The sequence below is a fragment of the Lynx canadensis genome, chromosome A2 (assembly GCF_007474595.2).
Source record: "Lynx canadensis isolate LIC74 chromosome A2, mLynCan4.pri.v2, whole genome shotgun sequence".
Lineage (NCBI taxonomy): Eukaryota > Metazoa > Chordata > Mammalia > Carnivora > Felidae > Lynx > Lynx canadensis.
Window position 1 is genome coordinate 135,412,249 of NC_044304.2, and position 22,813 is coordinate 135,435,061.

The 22,813-nt window shown below is 37.3% G+C and overlaps 1 protein-coding gene across 1 annotated transcript in view; it reads left to right on the plus strand.

The window, feature by feature from the left end:
- Positions 1-22,813, plus strand: part of CFTR (CF transmembrane conductance regulator) — a 158,722-nt gene that overhangs the window by 72,100 nt on the left and 63,809 nt on the right. The window contains exons 14-17 of the mRNA XM_032592502.1: positions 2,896-3,024; positions 15,626-15,663; positions 16,131-16,381; positions 20,485-20,564. Coding sequence (XP_032448393.1) covers positions 2,896-3,024; positions 15,626-15,663; positions 16,131-16,381; positions 20,485-20,564 — 498 coding nt within the window. The remainder of the gene's footprint in view (positions 1-2,895; positions 3,025-15,625; positions 15,664-16,130; positions 16,382-20,484; positions 20,565-22,813) is intronic.

The following is a 22,813-nucleotide window of genomic DNA, read 5'->3' on the forward strand; positions in this document are numbered from 1 at the left end:
TTGCAACAGAGGGCAACTGAGTGAAATGCAGTATATAGTGTGATATAAAACTTACTCAAATAATGGGTTTAAGGTGGAGATTATTTTAAGATTCAAAAAGTCCAGGGGCGCCTGGGTGGCGCAGTCGGTTAAGCGTCCGACTTCAGCCAGGTCACGATCTCGCGGTCCGTGAGTTCGAGCCCCGCGTCGGGCTCTGGGCTGATGGCTCAGAGCCTGGAGCCTGTTTCCGATTCTGTGTCTCCCTCTCTCTCTGCCCCTCCCCCGTTCATGCTCTGTCTCTCTCTGTCCCAAAAATAAATAAACGTTGAAAAAAAAATTAAAAAAAAAAAAGATTCAAAAAGTCCAGAATCCATAAATTATATAAGCAACTTCAAAATGTACAAGAATGAACTATTTCCTTTGGCCATGGATGTATCTCTTCCTATAAAAAATAACGTAAGGGCTAGTATTGGGTTCTTTACTAGGCCAGTAATCAATTAGAAAAATTATAAATTATAATGAATCTGCTTTGTTACTACCTTAAAATCTCTGTAGAAAGAAGTGGAGTATAAATAAATATATAAACAAATAATAGCTTCAGTTATTTAGAGGCCAAGAAGTATTTCATATGCAAGTAGTCTATGTAAGGTATGTAAGCATCTAGTCTCTTGACAGGACTAACTCACATTCTGGCTTATACGTCAGTCTTACCTTAATTTAGAGTGGGCTTTCTTTTATCTTTTAAATTTGCTTTAAAGTTTGTTCTCTAGACAGATTTCTCTTAAAGAAGGTTTATGAAACTCAACATATACTATGCCAACCTTCAGGTAGAAAGCCTTTTATATTACGTTTTAAAGAATAAAATGCTTTTATTCTTCAAATAGGAAGCAATATACAAGAGGAGGGGTTTTGTTTATTGTGTTTTGGGTTTTATTAGAAAAATTCCTCAAGTGCCTTGGATGAATCAGGCAGCATTTTAATGAATTGCCATATTTAGTACATAGATCATTTAAGAGTAGTATGATTTTGGTTAGGGTACAAGTCAGTTCACATCTTTGGACCAATTTTTCCTCTTCTGTAAAATGAGACAACAGCAAAGGTGATATCTAAAATACATACTTTCAGTATTTCTGTAATTTTACAAAGGTTTTCTAAGGGATAGTTTTTCTGTATGGTTTCATATCAATCTGAATGAATTTCTCAAATGTAAGCCTATAAATTTAGTTGTAAAGAATGATCTCTGCAACTGATAATAGTTCCTTTTAAAAAAAAGTTTATTTATTTATTTTGAGAGAGAGAGAGAGAGAGCACGTATGTGCATGTGCATGAGCAGGGGAGGGGCAGAGGGAGAGGAAGAGAGAGAGAACCCCAAGCAGGTTCTGCATTGTCAGTGTAGAGCCTGAAGCAGGGTTCATTCTCAGGACCCTGAGATCAGGACCTGAGCTGAAATCAAGAGTCCAGATGCTTAACTGACTGAACCTCCCAGATGCCTTGATAATAGTTACTACTTACTGATCACTCCTAATGTCAGTCACCCCACTACCCTAGAAAGTACATATCTTCATTTACAGATTAAAAAACCCCTAAAGTTTAGAGAAGTCCCACTGCCTAAACTCAGACAGCTCCCAGGAAGTCAATAGTGGAGCTTAGATTTAAATCCAGGTTTATTTGCTTCCAAAAATCTTTACATCTTAGTCAAATGCTCTACCACTGAGCTATACCCCAGAAAAGTCTTTACATCTAATTAGTTTGCTATGTTCCGATTTCATAGGAACCCCTTTTAGAGTTCCTGGGGATTCTCTTATGAATTTTGTTGACTTCAAAAGAAACAAAAGTATCTTTTCCTTTGGGACTATCTGGAACTGCTCTTTCTCAAATTTTCGAAATGCATTTACCAAAGGACAAATAAAAACTTTCAGGGAGGGGCACCTGAGCGGCTCAGTCGGCTAAGCATCTGACTTTGGCTCAGGTCATTATCTCACAGTTTGTGGGTTTGAGCCTTACATCGGGCTCTCTGCTGTCAGCACAGAGCCCGCTTGGGATTTTCTAAATCCCTCTCTCTCTGCCCTCTCCTGCTCATATGTGTTTGCAGGTGCTCACGCATTCTCTCACTCTCTCAAAAATAAATAAACATTGAAAAAATATTAAAAAAAGATTTTCAGGGAAATATACTGAAGATTAGAATTATATAACAAGTCATGGGGCGCTTGGGTGGCTTAGTCGGTAAAGCATCTGACTTTGGCTCAGGTCATGATCTCATGGTTCATGAGTTCGAGCCCCACATCGGGCTCTGTGCTGACACCTCAGAGCCTAGAGCCTGCTTTGGATTCTGTGTCTCCCTCTCTCTGCCCCTCCCCCACTCACACTCCTGCGCTCGCTCTCTCTCTCTCTCTCTCTCTCTCTCAAGAATAAATAAACATTAAAAAAAAAGTCATATCTGGAAAGAGAGAGGAACCTTCAAACATCAGCTGGCCTTCATGTCTATTAGCAAACTTCTATAGCCAACAAAATTCCAAACTGTTTGTCCGTGGAGCCCTGAAGAAATAAGTTAAATCAAGAAGAGTTCTAGGAAAATTCAGTTTGATGGTGCAATGTATTTGATAAAGGGTGTGACACTGTTAAACATTAAAATGGTGAAATTGTCTGAAGCTGGTACAGTTGTATAATCAGTGATATACTTCCAGAATTTTGAAAACTTACAGCATTTCTCATTTTTCAAAAAGCTGTGTTGCTTCAGTGGACATTATACTGGTTATAGAGTGACATCACACATGTCATTCATAGTGGTTTATATTTGTTGAAATTTGTTTACCTAGGAATACTAGTATTCCTTTATTTCCAAGATTCAAAATAAAACCACGATGGTCATGTGAAACAGTGTTGTCTCCTTGTAGTAACCATGATTCTTTTTTTTAGGAGTGCTTTTTTGACGATGTTGAGAGCATACCACCAGTGACAACATGGAACACATACCTTCGATATGTTACTATCCATAAGAGCTTAATTTTTGTGCTAATTTGGTGCTTAGTTGTTTTTCTGGCTGAGGTAAGAATTTTCTGTTGTAAAATATTACTGTGATTTAAAGTTACATTAAGAATAGTTTGGAAGGGTATATACATAGATATGCACACACATACACATACACACATAAATATATATGTATATTTGTAATTTTAAATTTTGTTTGCTTATTTAGTCTTGAGAGAGAGTGTGAGGAAGGGAAGGGCAGAGAGAGAGAGAGAGAGAGAGAGAGAGAGAGAGAGAGAGACAAAATACAAAGCAGGCTCCAGGCTCTGAGTTGTCAGCACAGAGCCTGACATGGGGCTCGAACTCATGGACCACGATCGTGACCTGAGCTGAAGTTGGATGCTTAACCGACTGAGCCACCCAGGCACCCCAATATATTTGTAATTTTAAATTACATAATTATATGTATAGATTCATATAATTCTTCTATTGCCATTTTACTCTTTCATACATAGCATATTTTATATATGCTCTTTATATATGCTAGGATTATCTCTCTTTCCATATATTGTATATATGCTCTTTATATATGAAGAGCTTTTAGTAGAGTGGTTCAAAACCTACAAAAAGAAGAATGGATTTATATACATTATATGGATTGAAATTAAACAGTGAAAATTATTCTGTACTCAGTTTTAAATTCATTTGACTCTAGATATTGCATTTTTTAATATGCAAGTGATGAATCACCGCCTTTAAATGACTTTGTCTTCACAGAATGAAATATGTATTCGTGGCTTAGTAACCATATGAAACAATCCTTTCAGAGATCCAGATCACCCTCTTGCTTACAGAATTTGTCTGTATTCAGCACCACTATCTTGGTCTCTTTGCCCACCCCTGCTGTCCTTCACAGCACCACATTAAAAAAACAAGGGAGGAAAGTGCAAACAGCACAGTAGGCTGCAAGTACAATCCCATGAGGACATAAGAAGTTCTCAAAGCTGGATGGTGGATGAGGCTTCTCTCTAAATGAGGAACAACCACCTAAATGCCAAAAGGGGCCTGGCAGAGAATGTCTGTGGGCGAAGTGGCTTTGAGGCTGAATGGAAAGCATGTACCCTCCAGTTGTCTACTGGGGCAACTGAAACCCGGCACCAGCAAAGGACTTATCAAGAAGGAATTTAAGATCAGTTTTGCTAAGTCATTGTTTACTGAGATAAGATGGAAATCCAGGGTTTTTTTTCTGTAAAATTTTCCTATTTTTAAATGTGGGTAGTTGATTAAATAAAAACAAACTAATGAAACACTACATGGGCCCAACAAAACACGCATGTGGATTGGATTCAGCCTGTGAATGACTGCTTACTCTAGATATTTATTTCAGGGAACACCACAGACTGTGCCCTAATATACAAACTAAATCTAACATACAGGCCCATACTGTCTTCAGGGAAGGAGTGACTCAGGTGAAGAGCCACCTCTCCTGAGGCAGTATAAATGTACATGTAGTTGAAACCCAATCTTACAGCTACATGTTTTTTCCTATTGTTGGGATATTTCTAACCTCAGTGAAGGGGTCTACATAAAATATCATCACTTCTCCCTGACCAGGTAAGATAGTGTTAAATATCTTAAGGTATATAACAAAAAGTTGTGCATGCTATTTCATCTGTAAGCCATCAGTTTCCATTTGATCTTTAAGTTGTGGTGGTATCTCTTTTTTTGCCCCATCATTTAAATTAATAAACCAAATGGAAGCTTGATGTGAGTTGCAATATAGTACCATACCAACTATGGCGTCACACTGACTTGGCTGTGACCTTGTGTTAACACTATGAATTGGGGCAAGGTAGTTAGCAACACTGAGCCTCAATTTCCTCATCTACAAAATGGCGACTGCAAAATGTGGCATGCCACATTTAATCTCAAACCAGCCTTTCATGACTGTTGACGATTTAAACCTCTGCATCTAAAGGTCACATTCTTAATTGTCCTCAGTTTATAGAGTTATATAGTACCAGCTTCCCAGGTCCTTTCTTGAGTTAAGAGACATCATGATTATAAAGCATTTAATGTAGGGCTTGGCATATAGTGACCAATGCTAGTTGCTCTTCTCATTAATATCCTTAATGTCGTACCATTATTATTAAGCTCAAGATAGTCTGAGGTAAACAAGTCTATAACTAAGATATAATGAAAGTTCAATAATCCCTTTTATACTTTAAAATACTCCAAATATATATATAATATACTATATGATATACTTTATACTCCAAAAATATGGAGTTGGGTAATTTGACACTCTCACATAAGTGTATTATTTATTACAAGAGTAATAAAATTTGCTTTGAAATGTATTTTATATTTACCTCATTAATCTCTGCCAGTCATGCAAATGACCAACCTTAATGTGAATGAAACCTATTCCCGTGCCACATTTAATCTCAAACCAGCCTTTCATGACTGTTGATGATTTAAACCTCTGCATCTAAAGGTCACATTCTTAATTGTCCTCAGTTTATAGAGTTACGTGTTACATAAGAAAAAAATGGGCCTATCTGAATGTGGTGATGATTTATTTTAATGTATAGGACCTTTGTCCTATGCAGCTCCATGGAATTGAACTTATGTACCTTTCAAAATGGTGTATAGTTAATTAACTAATTAGTGGTTGAGCTCTGAGCTGCTGCACATGTGTATATTATTACTAGCTCACTTAATCACGAAGATAGTGGTCTTTTGTCTTCAAGCTAGAAACTAAATTACAAGATGATATAAATTATTAGTGGAGCTCCCACAGTTATTGCAAAAAAAAATCTTTTAAATTGGAAAAACAATTGATAATGCCATTTTCTAGGCAAGAAATAATATAATGTGATGAGACTTTTTGGCCAGTGTCCTGGGACCATTGTCAATGAACTGGCTCTCAAAATTTTGAATAATAAAACCTTGGTGATAGTAGACAAATAGCAATTGTTTTAATTATGTGCACAGTTATATAGCTACATAAGTCATTCACTAATGTTCAGAATTCTGTCAACTTCTTTGAATCAAAATTTACACTTTTTCTTCTAGACTAAGCTTCTTAACACCAGTGTGCCCTTTTCTCGTTAATATTGACGTATCTCATTAGTATTCATCATGGTACAGATGCTAATCCAGGAAGATAGTTTAGTTCTTTTAGTTCATCATGATCAGAAAACCTGAAGAAGGTTAAGATATTTCTTCCTTAATGACAGTGATTTATCCATTTTTAGTTTTCAGAGGCACGATACTTCAATTTAGATTTTATGATTTTATCGGGTTGGTTCAATATGCTTCCCATTTTTATTCAGAGTGTTAAACTGAAAAAGACTTGTTGATTTATTCAGTTTGTTACTATATATCATTAATATGTTATTTTGATAAGGGAGTCAGTCTACCTTTTTATTTTTATACCATTTTTTCTACTACAGAGCACTATTTTCTCTAAGTTCTTAGATAAGTTCAAGGATATTGGCTATAAAATTTCTATTATGTTGGTCTTTCTAGTGCTTCTGCTTAGCAGTGCATTTACTGAGTAGTTAGAGAAGAAATGCAAATAATAGAGTAGGAGATAGTTTCCTGCTTCTTACAACAACCAGAGGGGATTGTTGACTGGAGTATTTCAAGATCCTATGTTTAGTGTTTTCATTCTGTAATTTTGTAAAAAATATTTATTTTACTTTAGAGACAGAGAGTGCAAGCAGGGGGAGGGGCAGAGAGAGAGAGGGAGAGAGAGAATCCCAAGCACAGAATCCCAAGCTGACAGTTCATAGCCAGATACGGGGCTCGAACTCACAAATCCTGACATTGAGACCTGAGTTGAAATCAAGAGTCAGACACTTAACTAATTGAGTCACCCTGGTGCCCCTCATTCTGTAATTTTTAATAAATGTGTCAGAGTACTGCTGTATCCTATTTCTTTATGATTTATCTTCTCTTTGTTAAGAAAGAAGCCCTGACTGGATTTACATTCCTAGTGAAGTGGACATGTATTATACTTCCATAATACTTCTGCTATAAATGATTAAAAATCATCCTTTCAAAGCAGCTTTACTTAGCATGGGTCTGTGTTTTAGGGCATGATTTGATCTGCGAAGCATTGAAATCTATGTATTAAGTCATGACAAGGTGTCACTTTACTATTACTGCCTGCCATTCATTCAGCCATTTACTTATTCAACACATATATTTGGAGTTCTTGTAATATGTCAGGCATAATTCTGTGTATATGTGTGTAGTGAAGAACAAAATGGAACATACAGGTGGAATACACGAATGCACTTATGTTTATAATGTTAACACAATACTTATACTGTTGTGCTCCATTGGTAAAAACTCAAAATACCAGTAGTAGTTTAATAGGCATTCACTTACACACAGATCTCATTTCATGACTTAGGAGGTAGCTCTGAGTTATGTGTATGTAAAAACTTGTAGAATGAGTTGATTTGGTTTTAACTTTACATAACATGACACGTCATCTGCTTTTTCAAATGTGTTGTCTATAATTTTCTCTCTGTTGACATTTGTGTTTTTATTTAAGTGTCCTCTTATTCATCCATTCCTTTATTTATTAAATACAGATTTATTGAGTGCCTACTGTTTACCAGGTATTGTACTGGGCATGGGTGACACACAATGGTAGAGAATAAATGGCTCTTTCCTGCTCTTATGAAACACATTCTGAGGGAGGAGATAGACAATAAATGTGTTTGGATGGAAATAATCACAGAATGTGATAAGCACCAGAAAGGAAATAAACAGTGATGAGGGAGGGGGGCTGTCTGAGAAAATGACATTTATTTGACACCTAAAAGATAAGGAGTCAGACATGTAGAGACTGGAGCAAATGCAAAGGTCTTGGCTCTTAAAAACTGAGAATAAACTGAGCGTTGATGGGAGGTAGGAAGGAGGGGAAAGTGGGTGATGGGCATTGAGGAGGGCACCTGTTGGGATGAACACTGGGTGTTGTATGGAAACCGATTTGACAATAAATTTGATATTAAAAAAATGCAAAGGTCTTGGAAGAGTTTGGTCAATGATGGAAATTAAGAGGAGGCCCATAGCTGGGAGGTGAGAGGGAGTGGGAGAGGAAAGGGAGTAGCAAGTGATGATATTAGAAAAGTAGACAAGAATGAGATTTGTGGGACTATTGACTATAGTAAAGAGCTTAGGTTTTATTTTAAATGCAGTAGGAACATCCAGAGTGTTGAGAACCTTAAATCATATTTAAAGGCCTCTGCAGATATTCTGCAGTGAAATAGTCTGGAGTTCTTCATGTAGAATGTTGGAATTATACTTTGTTTGGTCGTATTCACAATTTTTTAGCCTTTTATATACCTGGCCTTATTACATCGCCCTTGGCAATTTTCTTCCCTTTTGCACTTATTTTCTTTAGGTGTAAAAAATCAGACTTGTATCTGGCCATGTTATGTTATGGTGGGGTTCCACACAGGTTCTTGCTCTTGCTTAACATTGCATCTTCTTTTTGAAACCATACTGTTAGAGTTTTGCTACAGACACAATCAACCTTTATCTATCATGTCTCCTTAGATGTTTACTAATTCATTTAGCAAATAAGTATTTCAAATATAGGCATTTGGCCTCTTTTTCTATATGTATATGTTATAATGTTCTACCCCTATACTCCATGGTGTTTTTTAATCATGTAGACAAATTATCTACATAATTTAGATTCTGACCTATTTACTAAATACTGGCTACTTCTTTTCCATCTTGGGATCATTTGCACAGTTCATGAATTATCGCCTTGGTCATTCACGGAGCTGTCCTTAGAGAATTCCATCATCAGATTTTAGATACCCAATATGGATATATAATAAACACTCTGTGTACACCCTTATGTAACTAATAGTTATTATAATCTATGCATGCATTGTCCAATACAGTAGCCACCAGAAATGTATGACCATGTAAATGAAATGAAATTAAGTAAAATAAAAAAAAAAATTTAAATTAAATTCCTCAGTCATACATACTAGCTACATTTGCAGTGATCAACTGTCCTATATGATAAGTGGAAACAATATTGAACAATGCAGATATAGAACATTTTTATTATTATAGAAAATTCCTTTGGACAGGGCTTATTTAGACTGTACTGTTTTCTATGTGATATGGAATGAAGTGTAAAACCCTGAAAATTATTTTTTTTTATTTTTTGTTAACATTTTATATTCATCTTTTTGAAAGAGAGAGAGAGTGAGAGAAAGAGAGAGTGAGAGAGAGAGAGAGAGCAAGTGGGGGAGAAGAGAAAGGGAGGGAGACACAGAATTTGAAGCAGGCTCCAGGCTTTGAACTGTCAGCACAGAGTCCGATGTGGGGCTTGAACCCATGAACTGAGAGATTGTGACCTGAGCTGAAGTCAGACACTTAACCAACTGAGCCACCCAGGCATCCTAATACCCTGAAAAATTAAAAAAAAAAAAAAGACCTTTTGCTTTTACCTTTTAAGGATCCAGGACTCTCACTCTATCATAAACTGCATGAACTTTATAACTTTGAAATATGTTAGAAATTAAATAATAGAATTGCTTAATTAATTGTTTCTATATGCCCCCAAATATCTGTACTAATGTCATTACATCAAATCCTTGGATGTGGTTTTATTCCAGTCAACAAAAGTAGTTTGGGTTCATAGTTCTGTGTCTCTGTCCACTAGTGGTTTCTATTTACAAAAGCCAGGAAACGATTTAATACTACACTGATGAGACCAGTTCTTTAGGAAATTGCTTTGGTTATTGTTCATTAGTAAATATGATAAAATATTTGTTTCTGGGATTTATTCTTGAGAATGTTGGCATTGCCAGCAACATTGACACTCCTTTATTTTTTTTTCAGTATATGAAGCTTATTGTCAAATTGGTTGCCATACAACACCCAGTGCTCATCCCAACAGGTGCCCTCCTCAATATCCCTCACCCACCCTCCCCTCCCTCCCACCCCCCATCAGCCCTCAGTTTGTTCTCAGTTTTTAATAGTCTCTTATGCTTTGGCTCTCTTCCACTCTAACCTCTTTTTTTTTTTTCCTTCCCCTCCCCCATGGGTTCCTGTTAAGTTTCTCAGGATCCACATAAGAGTGAAACCATATGGTATCTGTCTTTCTCTGTATGGCTTATTTCACTTAGCATAACACTCTCTAGTTCCATCCATGTTGCTACAAAAGACCATATTTCATTCTTTCTCATTGCCACGTAGTATTCCATTGTGTATATAAACCACAATTTCTCTATCCATTCATCAGTTGATGCACATTAAGGCTCTTTCCATAATTTGGCTATTATTGATAGTGCTGCTATAAACATTGGGGTACACGTGCCCCTATGCATCAGCACTCCTGTATCCCTTGGGTAAATTCCTAGCAGTGCTATTGCTGGGTCATAGGGTAGGTCTATTTTTAATTTTTTGAGGAACCTCCACACTGTTTTCCAGAGTGGCTGCACCAGTTTGCATTCCCACCAACAGTGCAAGAGGGTTCCCATTTCTCCCCATCCTCGCCAGCATCTATAGTCTCCTGATTTGTTCATTTTGGCCCCTCTGACTGGCGTGAGGTGATATCTGAGTGTGGTTTTGATTTGTATTTCCCTGATGAGGAGCAACATTGAGCATCTTTTCATGTGCCTGTTGGCCATCTGGATGTCTTCTTTAGAGAAGTGACTCTTCATGTTTTCTGCCCATTTCTTCACTGGGTTATTTGTTTTTCGGGTGTGGAGTTTGGTGAGCTCTTTATAGATTTTGGATACTAGCCCTTTGTCTGATATGTCATTTGCAAATATCTTTTCCCATTCCGTTGGTTGCCTTTTAGTTTTGTTGGTTGTTTCCTTTGCTGTCCAGAAGCTTTTTTATCTTCATAAGGTCCCCGTAGTTCATTTTTGCTTTTAATTCCCTTGCCTTTGGGGATGTGTCAAGTAAGAAATTTCTATGACTGAGGTCAGAGAGGTCTTTTCCTGCTTTCTCCTCTAGGGTTTTGATAGTTTCCTGTCTCACATTCAGGTCCTTTATCCATTTTGAGTTTATTTTTGTGAATGGTGTGAGAAACTGGTCTAGTTTCAATCTTCTGCATGTTGCTGCCCAGTTCTCCCAGCACCATTTGTTAAAGAGACTGTCTTTTTTCCATTGGATATTCTTTCCTGCTTTGTCAAAGATGAGTTGGCCATACGTTTGTGGGTCTAGTTCTGAGGTTTCTATTCTCTTCCATTGCTCTATGTGTCTATTTTTGTGCCAATACCATGCTGTCTTGATGATGACAGCTTTGTAGTAGAGGCTAAAGTCTGGGATTGTGATGCCTCCTGCTTTGGTCTTCTTCTTCAAAATTACTTTGGCTATTCGGGGCCTTTTGTGGTTCCATATGAATTTTAGGATTGCTTGTTCTAGCTTCAAGAAGAATCCTGGTGCAATTTTGATTGGGATTGCATTGAATGTGTAGATAGCTTTGGCTAGTATTGACATTTTGACAATATTTATTCTTCCAATCCATGAGCACGGAATGGTTTTCCATTTCTTTATATCTTCTTCAATTTCCTTCATAAGCTTTCTATAGTTTTCAGCATACAGATCTTCCACATCTTTGGTCAGATTTATTCCTAGGTATTTTATGCTTCTTGGTGCAATCGTGAATGGGAACAGTTTCTTTATTTGTCTTTCTGTTGCTTCCTTATTAGTGTATAAGAATGCAACTGATTTCTGTACATTGATTTTGTATCCTGCAACTTTGCTAAATTCATGTATCAGTTCTAGCAGACTTCTGGTGGAGTCAATCGGATTTTCCAGGTATAATATCATGTCATCTGCAAAAAGTGAAAGCTTAACTTCATCTTTGCCAATGTTGATGCCTTTGATTTCCTTTTGTTGTCTGATTGCTGATGCTAGCACTTCCAACACAAACAACAGCGGTGAGAGAGGACATCCCTATCGTGTTCCTGATCTCAGGGAAAAAGCTCTCAGTTTTTCCCCATTGAGGATGATGTTAGCTGTGGGCTTTTCATAAATGGCTTTTATGATGTTTAAGTATGTTCCTTCTATCCCGACTTTCTCGAGGGTTTTTATTAAGAAAGGATGCTGAATTTTGTCAAAGGCCTTTTCTGCATCGATTGACAGGATCATATGGTTCTTATCTTTTCTTTTATTAATGTGATGTATCACATCGATTGATTTGCAAATGTTGAACCAGCCCTGCAGCCCAGGAATGAATCCCACTTGATCATGGTGAATAATTCTTTTTATATGCTGTTGAATTCGATTTGCTAGTATCTTATTGAGAATTTTTGCATCCATATTCATCAGAGATATGGCCTGTAGTTCTCTTTTTTTACTGGGTCTCTGTCTGGTTTAGGAATCAAAGTCATACTGGCTTCATAAAATGAGTCTGGAAGTTTTCCTTCCCTTTCTCTTTTTTGGAATAGCTTGAGAAGGATAGGTATTATCTCTGCTTTAAACGTCTGGTAGAACTCCCCTGGGAAGCCATCTGGTCCTGGACTCATATTTGTTGGGAGATTTTTGATGACTGATTCAATTTCTTCACTGGTTATGGGTCTGTTCAAGCTTTCTATTTCCTCCTGATTGAGTTTTGGAAGAGTGTGGGTGTTTAGGAATTTGTCCATTTCTTCCAGGTTGTCCAATTTGTTGGCATATAATTTTTCATAGTATTCCCTGATAATTGCTTGTATCTCTGAGGGATTGGTTGTCATCATTCCATTTTCATTCATGATTTTATCTATTTGGGTCATCTCCCTTTTCTTTTTGAGAAGCCTGGCTAGAGGTTTATCAGTTTTGTTTATTTTTTCAAAAAAACAACTCTTGGTTTCGTTGCTCTGCTCTACAGTTTTTTTAGATTCTATATTGTTTATTTCTGCTCTGATCTTTATTATTTCTCTTCTTCTGCTGGATTTAGGCTGTCTTTGCTGTTCTGCTTCTATTTCCTTTAGGTGTGCTGTTAGATTTTGTATTTGGGATTTTTCTTGTTTCTTGAGATAGGCCTGGATTGCAATGTATTTTCCTCTCAGGACTGCCTTTGCTGCGTCCCAAAGTGTTTGGATTGTTGTATTTTCATTTTCATTTGTTTCCATATATTTTTTAATTTCTTCTCTAATTGCCTGGTTGACCCACTCATTCGTTAGTAGCGTGTTCTTTAACCTCCATGCTTTTGGAGGTTTTCCAGACTTTTTCCTGTGGTTGATTTCAAGCTTCATAGCATTGTGGTCTGAAAGTATGCATGGTATGATTTCAATTCTTGTATACTTATGAAGGGCTGTTTTGTGACCCAGTATGTGATCTATCTTGGAGAATGTTCCATGTGCACTCGAGAAGAAAGTATATTCTGTTGCTTTGGGATGCAGAGTTCTAAATATATGTCAAGTCCATCTGATCCAATGTATCATTCAGGGCCCTTGTTTCTTTATTGCCCGTGTGTCTAGATGATCTATCCATTGTTGTAAGTGGAGTATTAAAGTCCCCTGCAATTACCACATTCTTATCAATAAGGTTGCTTATGTTTGTGAGTAATTGTTTTATATATTTGGGGGCTCCTGTATTTGGCGCATAGACATTTATAATTGTTAGCTCTTCCTGATGGATAGACCCTGTGATTATTATATAATGCCCTTCTTCATCTCTTGTGACAGCCTTTAATTTAAAATCTAGTTTGTCTGATATAAGTATAGTTACTCCAGCTTTCTTTTGACTTCCAGTGGCATGGTAAAAAGTTCTCCATCCCCTCACTCTCAATCTGAAGGTGTCCTCATGTCTGAAATGAGTCTCTTGTAGACAGCAAATAGATGGGTCTTGTTTTTTTTATCTATTCTGATACCCTGTGTCTTTTGGTTGGCGCATTTAGTCCATTTACATTCAGTGTTATTATAGAAAGATATGGGTTTAGAGTCATTGTGATGTCTGTACATTTCATGCTTGTAGCGATGTCTCTGGTACTTTGTCTCACAGGATCCCCCTTAGGATCTCTTGTAGGGCTGGTTTAGTGGTGACGAATTCCTTCAGGTTTTGTTTGTTTGGGAAGACCTTTATTTCTCCTTCTATTCTAAATGACAGACCTGCTGGATAAAGGATTCTCGGCTGCATATTTTTTCTGTTCATCACATTGAAGATCTCCTGCCATTCCTTTCTGGCCTGCCAAGTTTCAGTAGAGAGATTGGTCATGAGTCTTATAGGTCTCCCTTTATATGTTAGAGCACGTTTATCTCTAGCTGCTTTCAAAATTTTCTCTTTATCCTTGTATTTTGCCAGTTTCACTATGATATGTCGTGCAGAAGATCGATTCAAGTTATGTCTGAAGGGAGTTCTCTGTGCCTCTTGTATTTCAGTGCCTTTTTCCTTCCCCAGATCCGGGAAGTTCTCAGCTATTATTTCTTCAAGTACACCTTCAGCACCTTTCCCTCTCTCTTCCTCCTGTGGAACACCAATTATGTGTATATTATTTCTCTTTAGTGCATCACTTAGTTCTCTAATTTTCCCCTCATACTCCTGGATTTTTTTATCTCTCTTTTTCTCAGCTTCTTCTTTTTCCATAATTTTATCTTCTGGTTCACCTCGTCTCTCCTCTGCCTCTTCAATCCGAGCCGTAGTTGTCTCCATTTTATTTTGCAACTCGTTGATAGGATTTTTTAGCTCTCCTGGCTGTTCCTTAGTCCTTTGATCTGTGTAGCAAGAGATTCTCTGCTGTCCTTTATACTGTTTTCAAGCCCAGCGATTAATTTTATGACTATTATTCTAAATTCACTTTCTGTTATATTGTTTAAATCATTTTTGATCAGTTCGTTAGCTGTTGTCATTTCCTGGACATTTTTCTGAGGGGAATTTTTCTGTTTCGTCATTTTGGATAGTCCCTGGAGTGGTGCGGGACTGGGGGGCACTTCCCCTGTGCTGTCTTGAATAACTTGCGTTGGTGGGCGGGCTGCAGTCAGACCTGATGTCTGCCCCCAGCCCACCGCTGGTGCCACAGTCAGACTGGTGTGTGCCTTCTCTTCCCCTCTCCTAGGGGCGGGATTCACTGTGGGGTAGCCTGGCCCGTCTGGGCTACTTGCACACTGCCAGGCTTGTGATGCTAGGGATCTGGCGTATTAGCTGGGGTGGGTAGGCAAGGTGCACAGGGGCGGGAGGGGCAGGCTCAGCTCGCTTTTCCTTCGGAGATCCGCTTCGGGAGGGGCCCCTCTTCCGTGGGCCTCTCGTCTGCGCTTGGCTCCAGAGACTCCGTTCTGCTAATCTTCTGGCAGTTTTCTGGGTTATTTAGGCAGGTGTAGGTGGAATCTAAGTGATCAGCAGGAGGCGGTGAGCCCAGCGTCCTCCTACTCCGCCATCTTCCCAGGATCCCTAGAACAAAGTTTATTATTTAAAATATTAAATTTTGCTCTCCTGTGAGATTCAATGAATAGTTTCTGTTGAATGAGAGAGAGAAATGGCAAAGTATTTAATGCAGTGAAATTTGAATTCCACTAACTTAACATGTTTTCACCACAAAGGATGATTTTTAGGACAATTATTACAGCTGCTGGACCCAGGAAAGCAAAGGAAAGGAAAAAGAAATTGTGTATTTTGCTGTTTGTCTTGGTGGAATTAGAGCTGGGTCTGGGATGAATAGGTAGAGATGTCGGGAAAAAACTAACTGTGTATTGTTTTATTCCAGGTGGCTGTTTCTTTGGTTGTGTTGTGGCTGCTTAGACAGTGAGTATTCCATGTTCTATTGCAGATTATAGTTTGTTTCTTTTGATTATTTGGATGTTATTAAAGAATATTGAATAATGAATAAAAGTTCATTTCCCCATAGTATTATAGAAATGGAAAATTAAGTTCTCTTGTTTAAAATTGTGAGCATGTGCTGTTTCTGCAGCTGTTTGTCAGTTCCTAAAGGATTTAGTTGTGTTTAGTTTCCATAAAATGCAATAAAAATATTGAAAACAGCATTTTACATTTGGTATTTTTTCTGACTGTGTAATAACAATCCTATCTCTTTCAATGGTGAAAAAACTGACTACTTTGCTGCAGTAGTGAGTCCATGAGATTAAAGGCGTAACTTAACGCTAATGAAATATGTTGTGTTTCTTCAGACTCAAGTTCAGTTTTGTTTACATGTATTGGAAATCCAGCGGGAAAGTTTGGTTGCCAAATAACAATTTCTTTTTGCTTTGCAGAATGCCTTCTCAAGACAAAGGGAATAGTACTAAGAGTATAAATAGCAGTTATGCAGTGATCTTCACCAATACCAGCACATATTATGTCTTTTATATTTATGTGGGAGTAGCTGACACTTTGCTTGCTCTGGGATTCTTCAGAGGTTTACCACTGGTGCATACTCTAATCACAGTGTCGAAAATTTTACACCACAAAATGTTACATTCTGTTCTTCAAGCACCTGTGTCAACCCTCAACACGTTGAAAGCAGGTATTTGACTAGGTATACAAAATGAAACTGCTAACCCACAAGCAAAAGGTCCTACAGTTTCCTTGGGTTTTTTTTAGTGGTAGCATTGGCTTTTGATGGAAGCATCTGCCCTTTGTTGAACTTCCTTATGACCTGCATGCACATTTCCTAGAAATTGTAGGCTACCAGACATTATTGCTCCATGTTTCTGTCTTAGCTGATTAGAGTAGCTTAGTTTGTTAGACCGTGATGCTGCTGAGAGTGTAGCAACAGAAACAGGCCTTTCTGGGTTCGTTGTCCTTTTCTATTCAGATATTTGCTCTAGCCCTTTTTCAGGTATCTCGTTGCCAATGTATAGTATTGTTTAAAAGAGAAGCAGATTTGAAGTGACCAAGTAATATAGAAAATTCTTTTACTGATGAAGTTTCTTGATGGGGACAGAATAATCTAGTTTCATGTAACTATTCAAAGATGATCAAATAAATTTGTTCCAACGTTTTGGGTTATTTTTGTTTGTTCTGTTTTTGGTGGTGGGTGGGAGAGGAATAAATCCCAAATGTATTTGTAAAATATTTTTGCGCGATTATAGAGGTTGGTAAAAGGGCACAGCTTTCAGTTATAAGATGAATAAGGTCTGAGGAACTAGGGTGTATAACATGGTGACTGTAATTGAAAACACTGTATTATATAATTGAAATTTGCTAAGAGTAAAACTTAAATGTTCTCATCAAAAGAAAAAGGTAAATATGAAAGGTTATGGAGAACTTACTTTGTGTGGCACTAAGCCAGAGGTTGGCATGAAAAGATGCAAAAGGTACAGTTTTTGACTTGGAAAAACTCACAGACAAGGGAGAGGAGGTAGACACAGAAATATTTTATTATAAAGCAAACAATAAGTTCCAAGATTGAGATTTTTAGAGTGATTTCTATCTAAAGATCTCAAGATAATAAATATATATCATTTTTATCTGGGTAACAAAATGTCAGTGTCAGTATTCAGAAAGATCTTCTTTCTATTTATTTTGAAGTCTTTGTGTGTCACTAAAGCCTTGACTCATTTGAGTATATTCATCGTTATCCTGTTTTAGAGCTAAGAAATTTTTGAGGTAAAAGAGAATGTCAAATTACCTTGATTCAATAATTTCACCTTTTTATAGAAAAACTGAAACCCAGAGAAGTTAGGAAATTTGCCCCAGTTTCAAGCAGTCAGAATTGGATGGTGAGATGTAATGGAGCATTGGCTCCAAGCCATAGGCATTGGCTTGGACCCATACGAGTGATAAACATAGGCTTGTTGCTCTTCTGAGCCTTGCCTCCACAATGTGAAATGGAGAAAAGAATAATTATCTGAGAGGATCATTATGAGAATTAAACAAGGCAACCTACTTGTCTTTATAGAGCCAATGTGAAATAAATGTTAGGTCTCTAATGTTGTTCCTTTCTATGGGGTCTTGTTCCCATAGGGGGTGCACTTTCCTTTTCATGTCTTTACTTTCCAGGGCTCCTCATTCCTTTATACACTGCTCACAGTTGGTCTTGAACCTTCTCTATTTCATATTTAAATGATTACCATTAATTTCATTTTGTTTTTTTTAATGCCTTTTTTTAAAATGTTTATTTTTGAGAGAGAGAGACAGAGCATGAGCAGGGGAGGGAGCAGAGAGAGAGGGAGACACAGAATCCAAAGCAGGCGCCAGGCTCTGAGCTGTCAGCATAGAGCCCTACGCAGGGCTGGAACTCACAAACCATGAGATCATGACCTGAGTTGAAGTCAGTGCTTAACCGACTGAGCCACCCTGGCACCCCTCATTTTCTTTTTTTTTTTTTTTTAAGATTTGGTTAGTTTTAAGAAATCTCTGCACCCAATGTGGGGCTCGAACCCACAACCTGGAGATCAAGAGTTGCACACTCCACGAACTTGAGTCAGCCAGGCCCCCCTCATTTATTTCATTTTCTTTTTTTCTTTTCTTTTTTTACTTCCAAGTTTTTATGTGAATTCCAGTTAGTTAACATACAGTGTGATATTAGTTTTAGGTGTAGAATTTAGTGATTCATCACTTACATATAACACCCATTGCTCATCATAGGAAGAACGCTCCTTAAAGCCCATCACCCATTTAACCCATCCCACCCCTGACCTCCCCTCTCATATCATCAGTTTGTTCCCTATAGTTAAGAGTCTATTTCTTGGTTTGTCTCTCTTTTCTCCCCCCATGTTAGTTTGTTTTGCCTTTTAAATTCTACATATGAGTGAAGTCACATGGTATTTCATTTCATTTTCTAATTTGTCTTATTTACCAAGACAGGAGAAGAGGATGCATAAGAAGTAACAAAATGATCTTACAACATCTAGATGTTCTTTTTCCACCTCTGCCCCCCCCATTTCTCTATGCAAGGATTATGCTTTCTTTTAAAAACCATTACTATAACTGACATATGATTCACTTGTTCTCATTATTTTGCCTAAATATTCTCTGCTATACTAGGCAGCAACTGATGCTTCTATGCCTTGTATGTGCACTTGAGTTTCTCCCACATGTGCCCTCTCCAATTGTACATTGACCTTGATTTTGACTCCTTACCCAATTTTTCTATGTCACTATTTAAACAACCTTAAGACACATGGACACGTAGTAGGTGCTCAGTAGACTATGTTGAATAGATGAAAATGTGAATTGATAACTTTGATGGAACACTACCATTTGAAATACAATAAGCACCAGAATGATATTCTTTTCACCAAAGTGAACTTTCATTTTCTAAACAGTATAAATCCATAGACTTTTTTTTTAATTCTTTATTTATGGAAAGATATACAAATATGTTTAATTAAATATGCTAAAGAACATATTATTGTTAAAGGCTAGTGATAGTGCCTTAAATCAATAAATATTCATTGAATAATTCCTACATATAAGACTTTTTGCTGAGGGCTGTGAGGGATACAAACTAAGTGTGCCACGGTCCCATTGACCTCTAACAATTTACAATCGAGAAATAGAGGTAAGACATGAACAAGTGACTGTGATACAAGATGTGGATATAGTCATTACAACAGAGTTCCTGACAAAATATATTAAAGGTATTAGGTATGTCCAGAGGAGAAAGAGATTTGCTTGAACTGGTGCAAACATTGATGCCTCCTTGTCGGCGAGACATTTGAATTAGGCCAGGAAGGAGACATAGATTTTGATGAGTAGAGATGAGGGGAAAGGTTTTCAGGCAAAGGGAACTATATGGGAAAGGCAGGGAGCTAGGAAAGTGTAGAGCATAAAGAATAGACCAATTTAATTGATAAACAGAATGTTTGTGTAGAGGAAGCCTGTATTTGGTAGGTGGTTTAAGGCCAGATTATGGAAGGCATTAAATATTAAACTAAGAGTTTTAGACTCTATCTTACAGTTAATGGTGGGGGCAGGGGGGCTGAATGATAAGATTCAATATCACTTTGTACAGTATTATGTTTTATCAAATTATGTCTTTAACTCCCGCTAGAAAATGAATTCCTTAAAGGCAAGGAGCTCATCTTATTCACCTCTGTTATCTCAGTGCCTAGCATTATGCCTGACATAGAGTAAACACTCCATACATAACTTATTTTCATTGAAGGAAAACATTATCAGACTTACAAACATGAGTCTGGAATTCAGAAGACAGGCTGAAGCTTAGATTGCCAGGGAAGAGGGTAGAAAGAGCAAGCATGGCAAAGGAGGTCCACATAATGGGCAGGCAGAAATTAACAGTAGCTATGGGTTCTAAAGAGGTGTGTCAGGAAGGTATACCAGTCAGAGGAGAGGGAGAGCCATGCATTATGGAATACAGATGGAATACGATAACAAATCCAGTAAATTATCATTAAATTCAAGCATGCAAGTGTAAGATAGTAGTAGAATAAATCTTACAGGAAGCTATATTTTATAAAGGTTTAAAAGTAGGAGACCATCACTTGAATACAGTTGCTTAGAATCTTTGTACAACACTAAAATTTTCTAAGACCTTATTTATCTTATTACATGCTAATTCTTATTTGACTTTTGAATGCTTCTGCTATGATCCAAACTTATCAAATATTGTTGTCCTTTTGAGATTACTGTTTTTTGAGGAACCTATCTTTTATATTATAGGTGGGATTCTTAATAGATTCTCCAAAGATATAGCAATTTTGGATGATCTTCTGCCTCTTACCATATTTGACTTCATCCAGGTTTGTAAAAATAATTAGTATCTTTACGTTTGTTGTACTTTCAAAAATGATTAGGAAAAGGGGTAAGTTTTATTTTCATTTGATTGAGAGTTGAAGTCCTGTCTATTATATAAATTTTGTTAATATCAAAAGTCTTCAAAATAGGCATAAATTTAGTAAATTCAGTGATAAGTCAGAACTGTTTATTTGACCTAAACCTAAGGCAATTCCACATTTAGATGTAATAGCTATCTACTTGGGAATGGTTTGGAAGGTATAATAGAGCATCTGTCCCCAAATCACTGTCCACAGTATGACATTTCTGACATTGGCATTACTGTTTGATGTAAATCACCTACCTCCAAAGGGCCCATGTGAAAAATGAAGATCTATTCCTTGATGGGCTACAGTTTCAACCAATCTTATCCAGGAACACGTTGGCCCAGGTTAGCTAGCCAGCAACCTCACAGTAAGAACAGTAATACAGGGACAGATACACTTTCAAGCAGGGGCGAGGGGAAAGAAAAATCCAGGACTAGTGAGGACTATTCCTGGGTGACAGATCTGAAGAGGCCACCAGAGAGGTAGCCTGGCTCTGAACATGTGTCCTGGTGGTGGGGTGATTGACTGGAGGTGAGAATGTGAAGAAAGGAGGAGAGGGAGATAAAGGTGACCTAGACCTAGGGGATGCACATTAGGATTCCATAAGTGGCAGGACTTAAGGAGAGTTGTGAGTTAATGACTTTGGCTATTGGACCAGGTTTGAAAACAGCTTCTGTCTGGCTTAGGTCAAGCAAATGCCAGTCTCAGTGATCTCCTTGGAGAGACACCTAGAACATTGGAGCCCATCTTAGGATGAGTCATTCTCTCCCTCCACCCCTTTCACCCTCTTCCCCCAATAATAACACTTTATTGAAAGGGCCTATAAAACGAAAAAAGGGCTACCACACTTGTGTGTATACACAACTGACATTGGCAGGTACAGAAAAACCAGGTTGTCAGTTTGCCTCATCTGAAATGATTGGCATAATTAAATACATTAACTGTTCCATGTGAACTTTAGCATATTGGATTTCCTACAGTTACTTTGTTTGGGGAAATAACTCAGCAGCAGCTGCTGGAATTCTTTAATCAGTGCTTTGGGTTCATGCATTTGAAGGAGCATTTCCCGTGTCTTTCTTTAAATGCTGTTTATTTGTTGTAAGTGTATAAATGACTGGCCCCAAATATGATATTGTTAAATTAGGTACCAACTGGACCTGGGCATTTTGTCATGATTGCAACATTCACAAATATTGGCCCTTGATAAATTTTTTTTAGTTTTGTAGTTTATTATTTTCTGAATCAGTATGAAGCTCACTTCAGAAATCCTCTGGGAAAAATGGTTTTTAAATACCTATTTTATAAATTAACACTTTTTAAACACATGTGATGACTCTCAAATCCTTTCTGTTATGGCAGTGTGAATAGTTTCCACTCAGTTTCCAATGTGGAAGTTACTCAGTTGTGGTTTCACAAGTACTTAGGCAAGACTCTTTTATTTATTTAATTTTCCTATTTTATTTATAAGAGGGCTTCACATTAAGGAAGCATAAGATATGATTGTCAAATACAGTAAAAATCTGATTAGTTTTGATTTTATTGAAAACTCAAGGGTGCCTGGGTGGCTCAGTTGGTAAGTGTCTTACTCTTCATTTTGGCTCAGGTCATGATATCACAGTGGTGATCATGTCCCACGTGGGGCTCTGCACTGGGCATGGAATCTTCTCTCTTTCTCTCTCTCTGTCCCACTCACACTTGCTCTCTCTCTCAAAAAAAAAAGTTTTTTAATCATTCATTCACCACAGTTTTATTATAAAAAAATCCTCTATATTGTGAGGTTCTTTGTTATACTTAATTATATTCACATTAAATAAATTTATTCAAGTCACAACATTATAGGAACAGATTTTTGCACAGGATAAAGCATGCCTGTACATTTCCTTTAAACAATTTAATTTCTATTTATTCTATTTCCTAACATTTAATAACATTCTGGAAAATTTGCTTTCTGGATTGGAACATTGTATAATGAAAATGGAAGATCTGGATTCTGTTTCTAACCTGTAACATGAGGTAGAGAAATCTGATGATGGTCACTTTTAGTACTCAAAATCTGTGCTTCAGATTGGCATACTGGAAATGGACGTTACATGACAAATTTGCTCAGGCCACTCCTTAGGCACTGAGATCAGATTAATTTAGAACTAATAATTTAGAGTTAATAATTT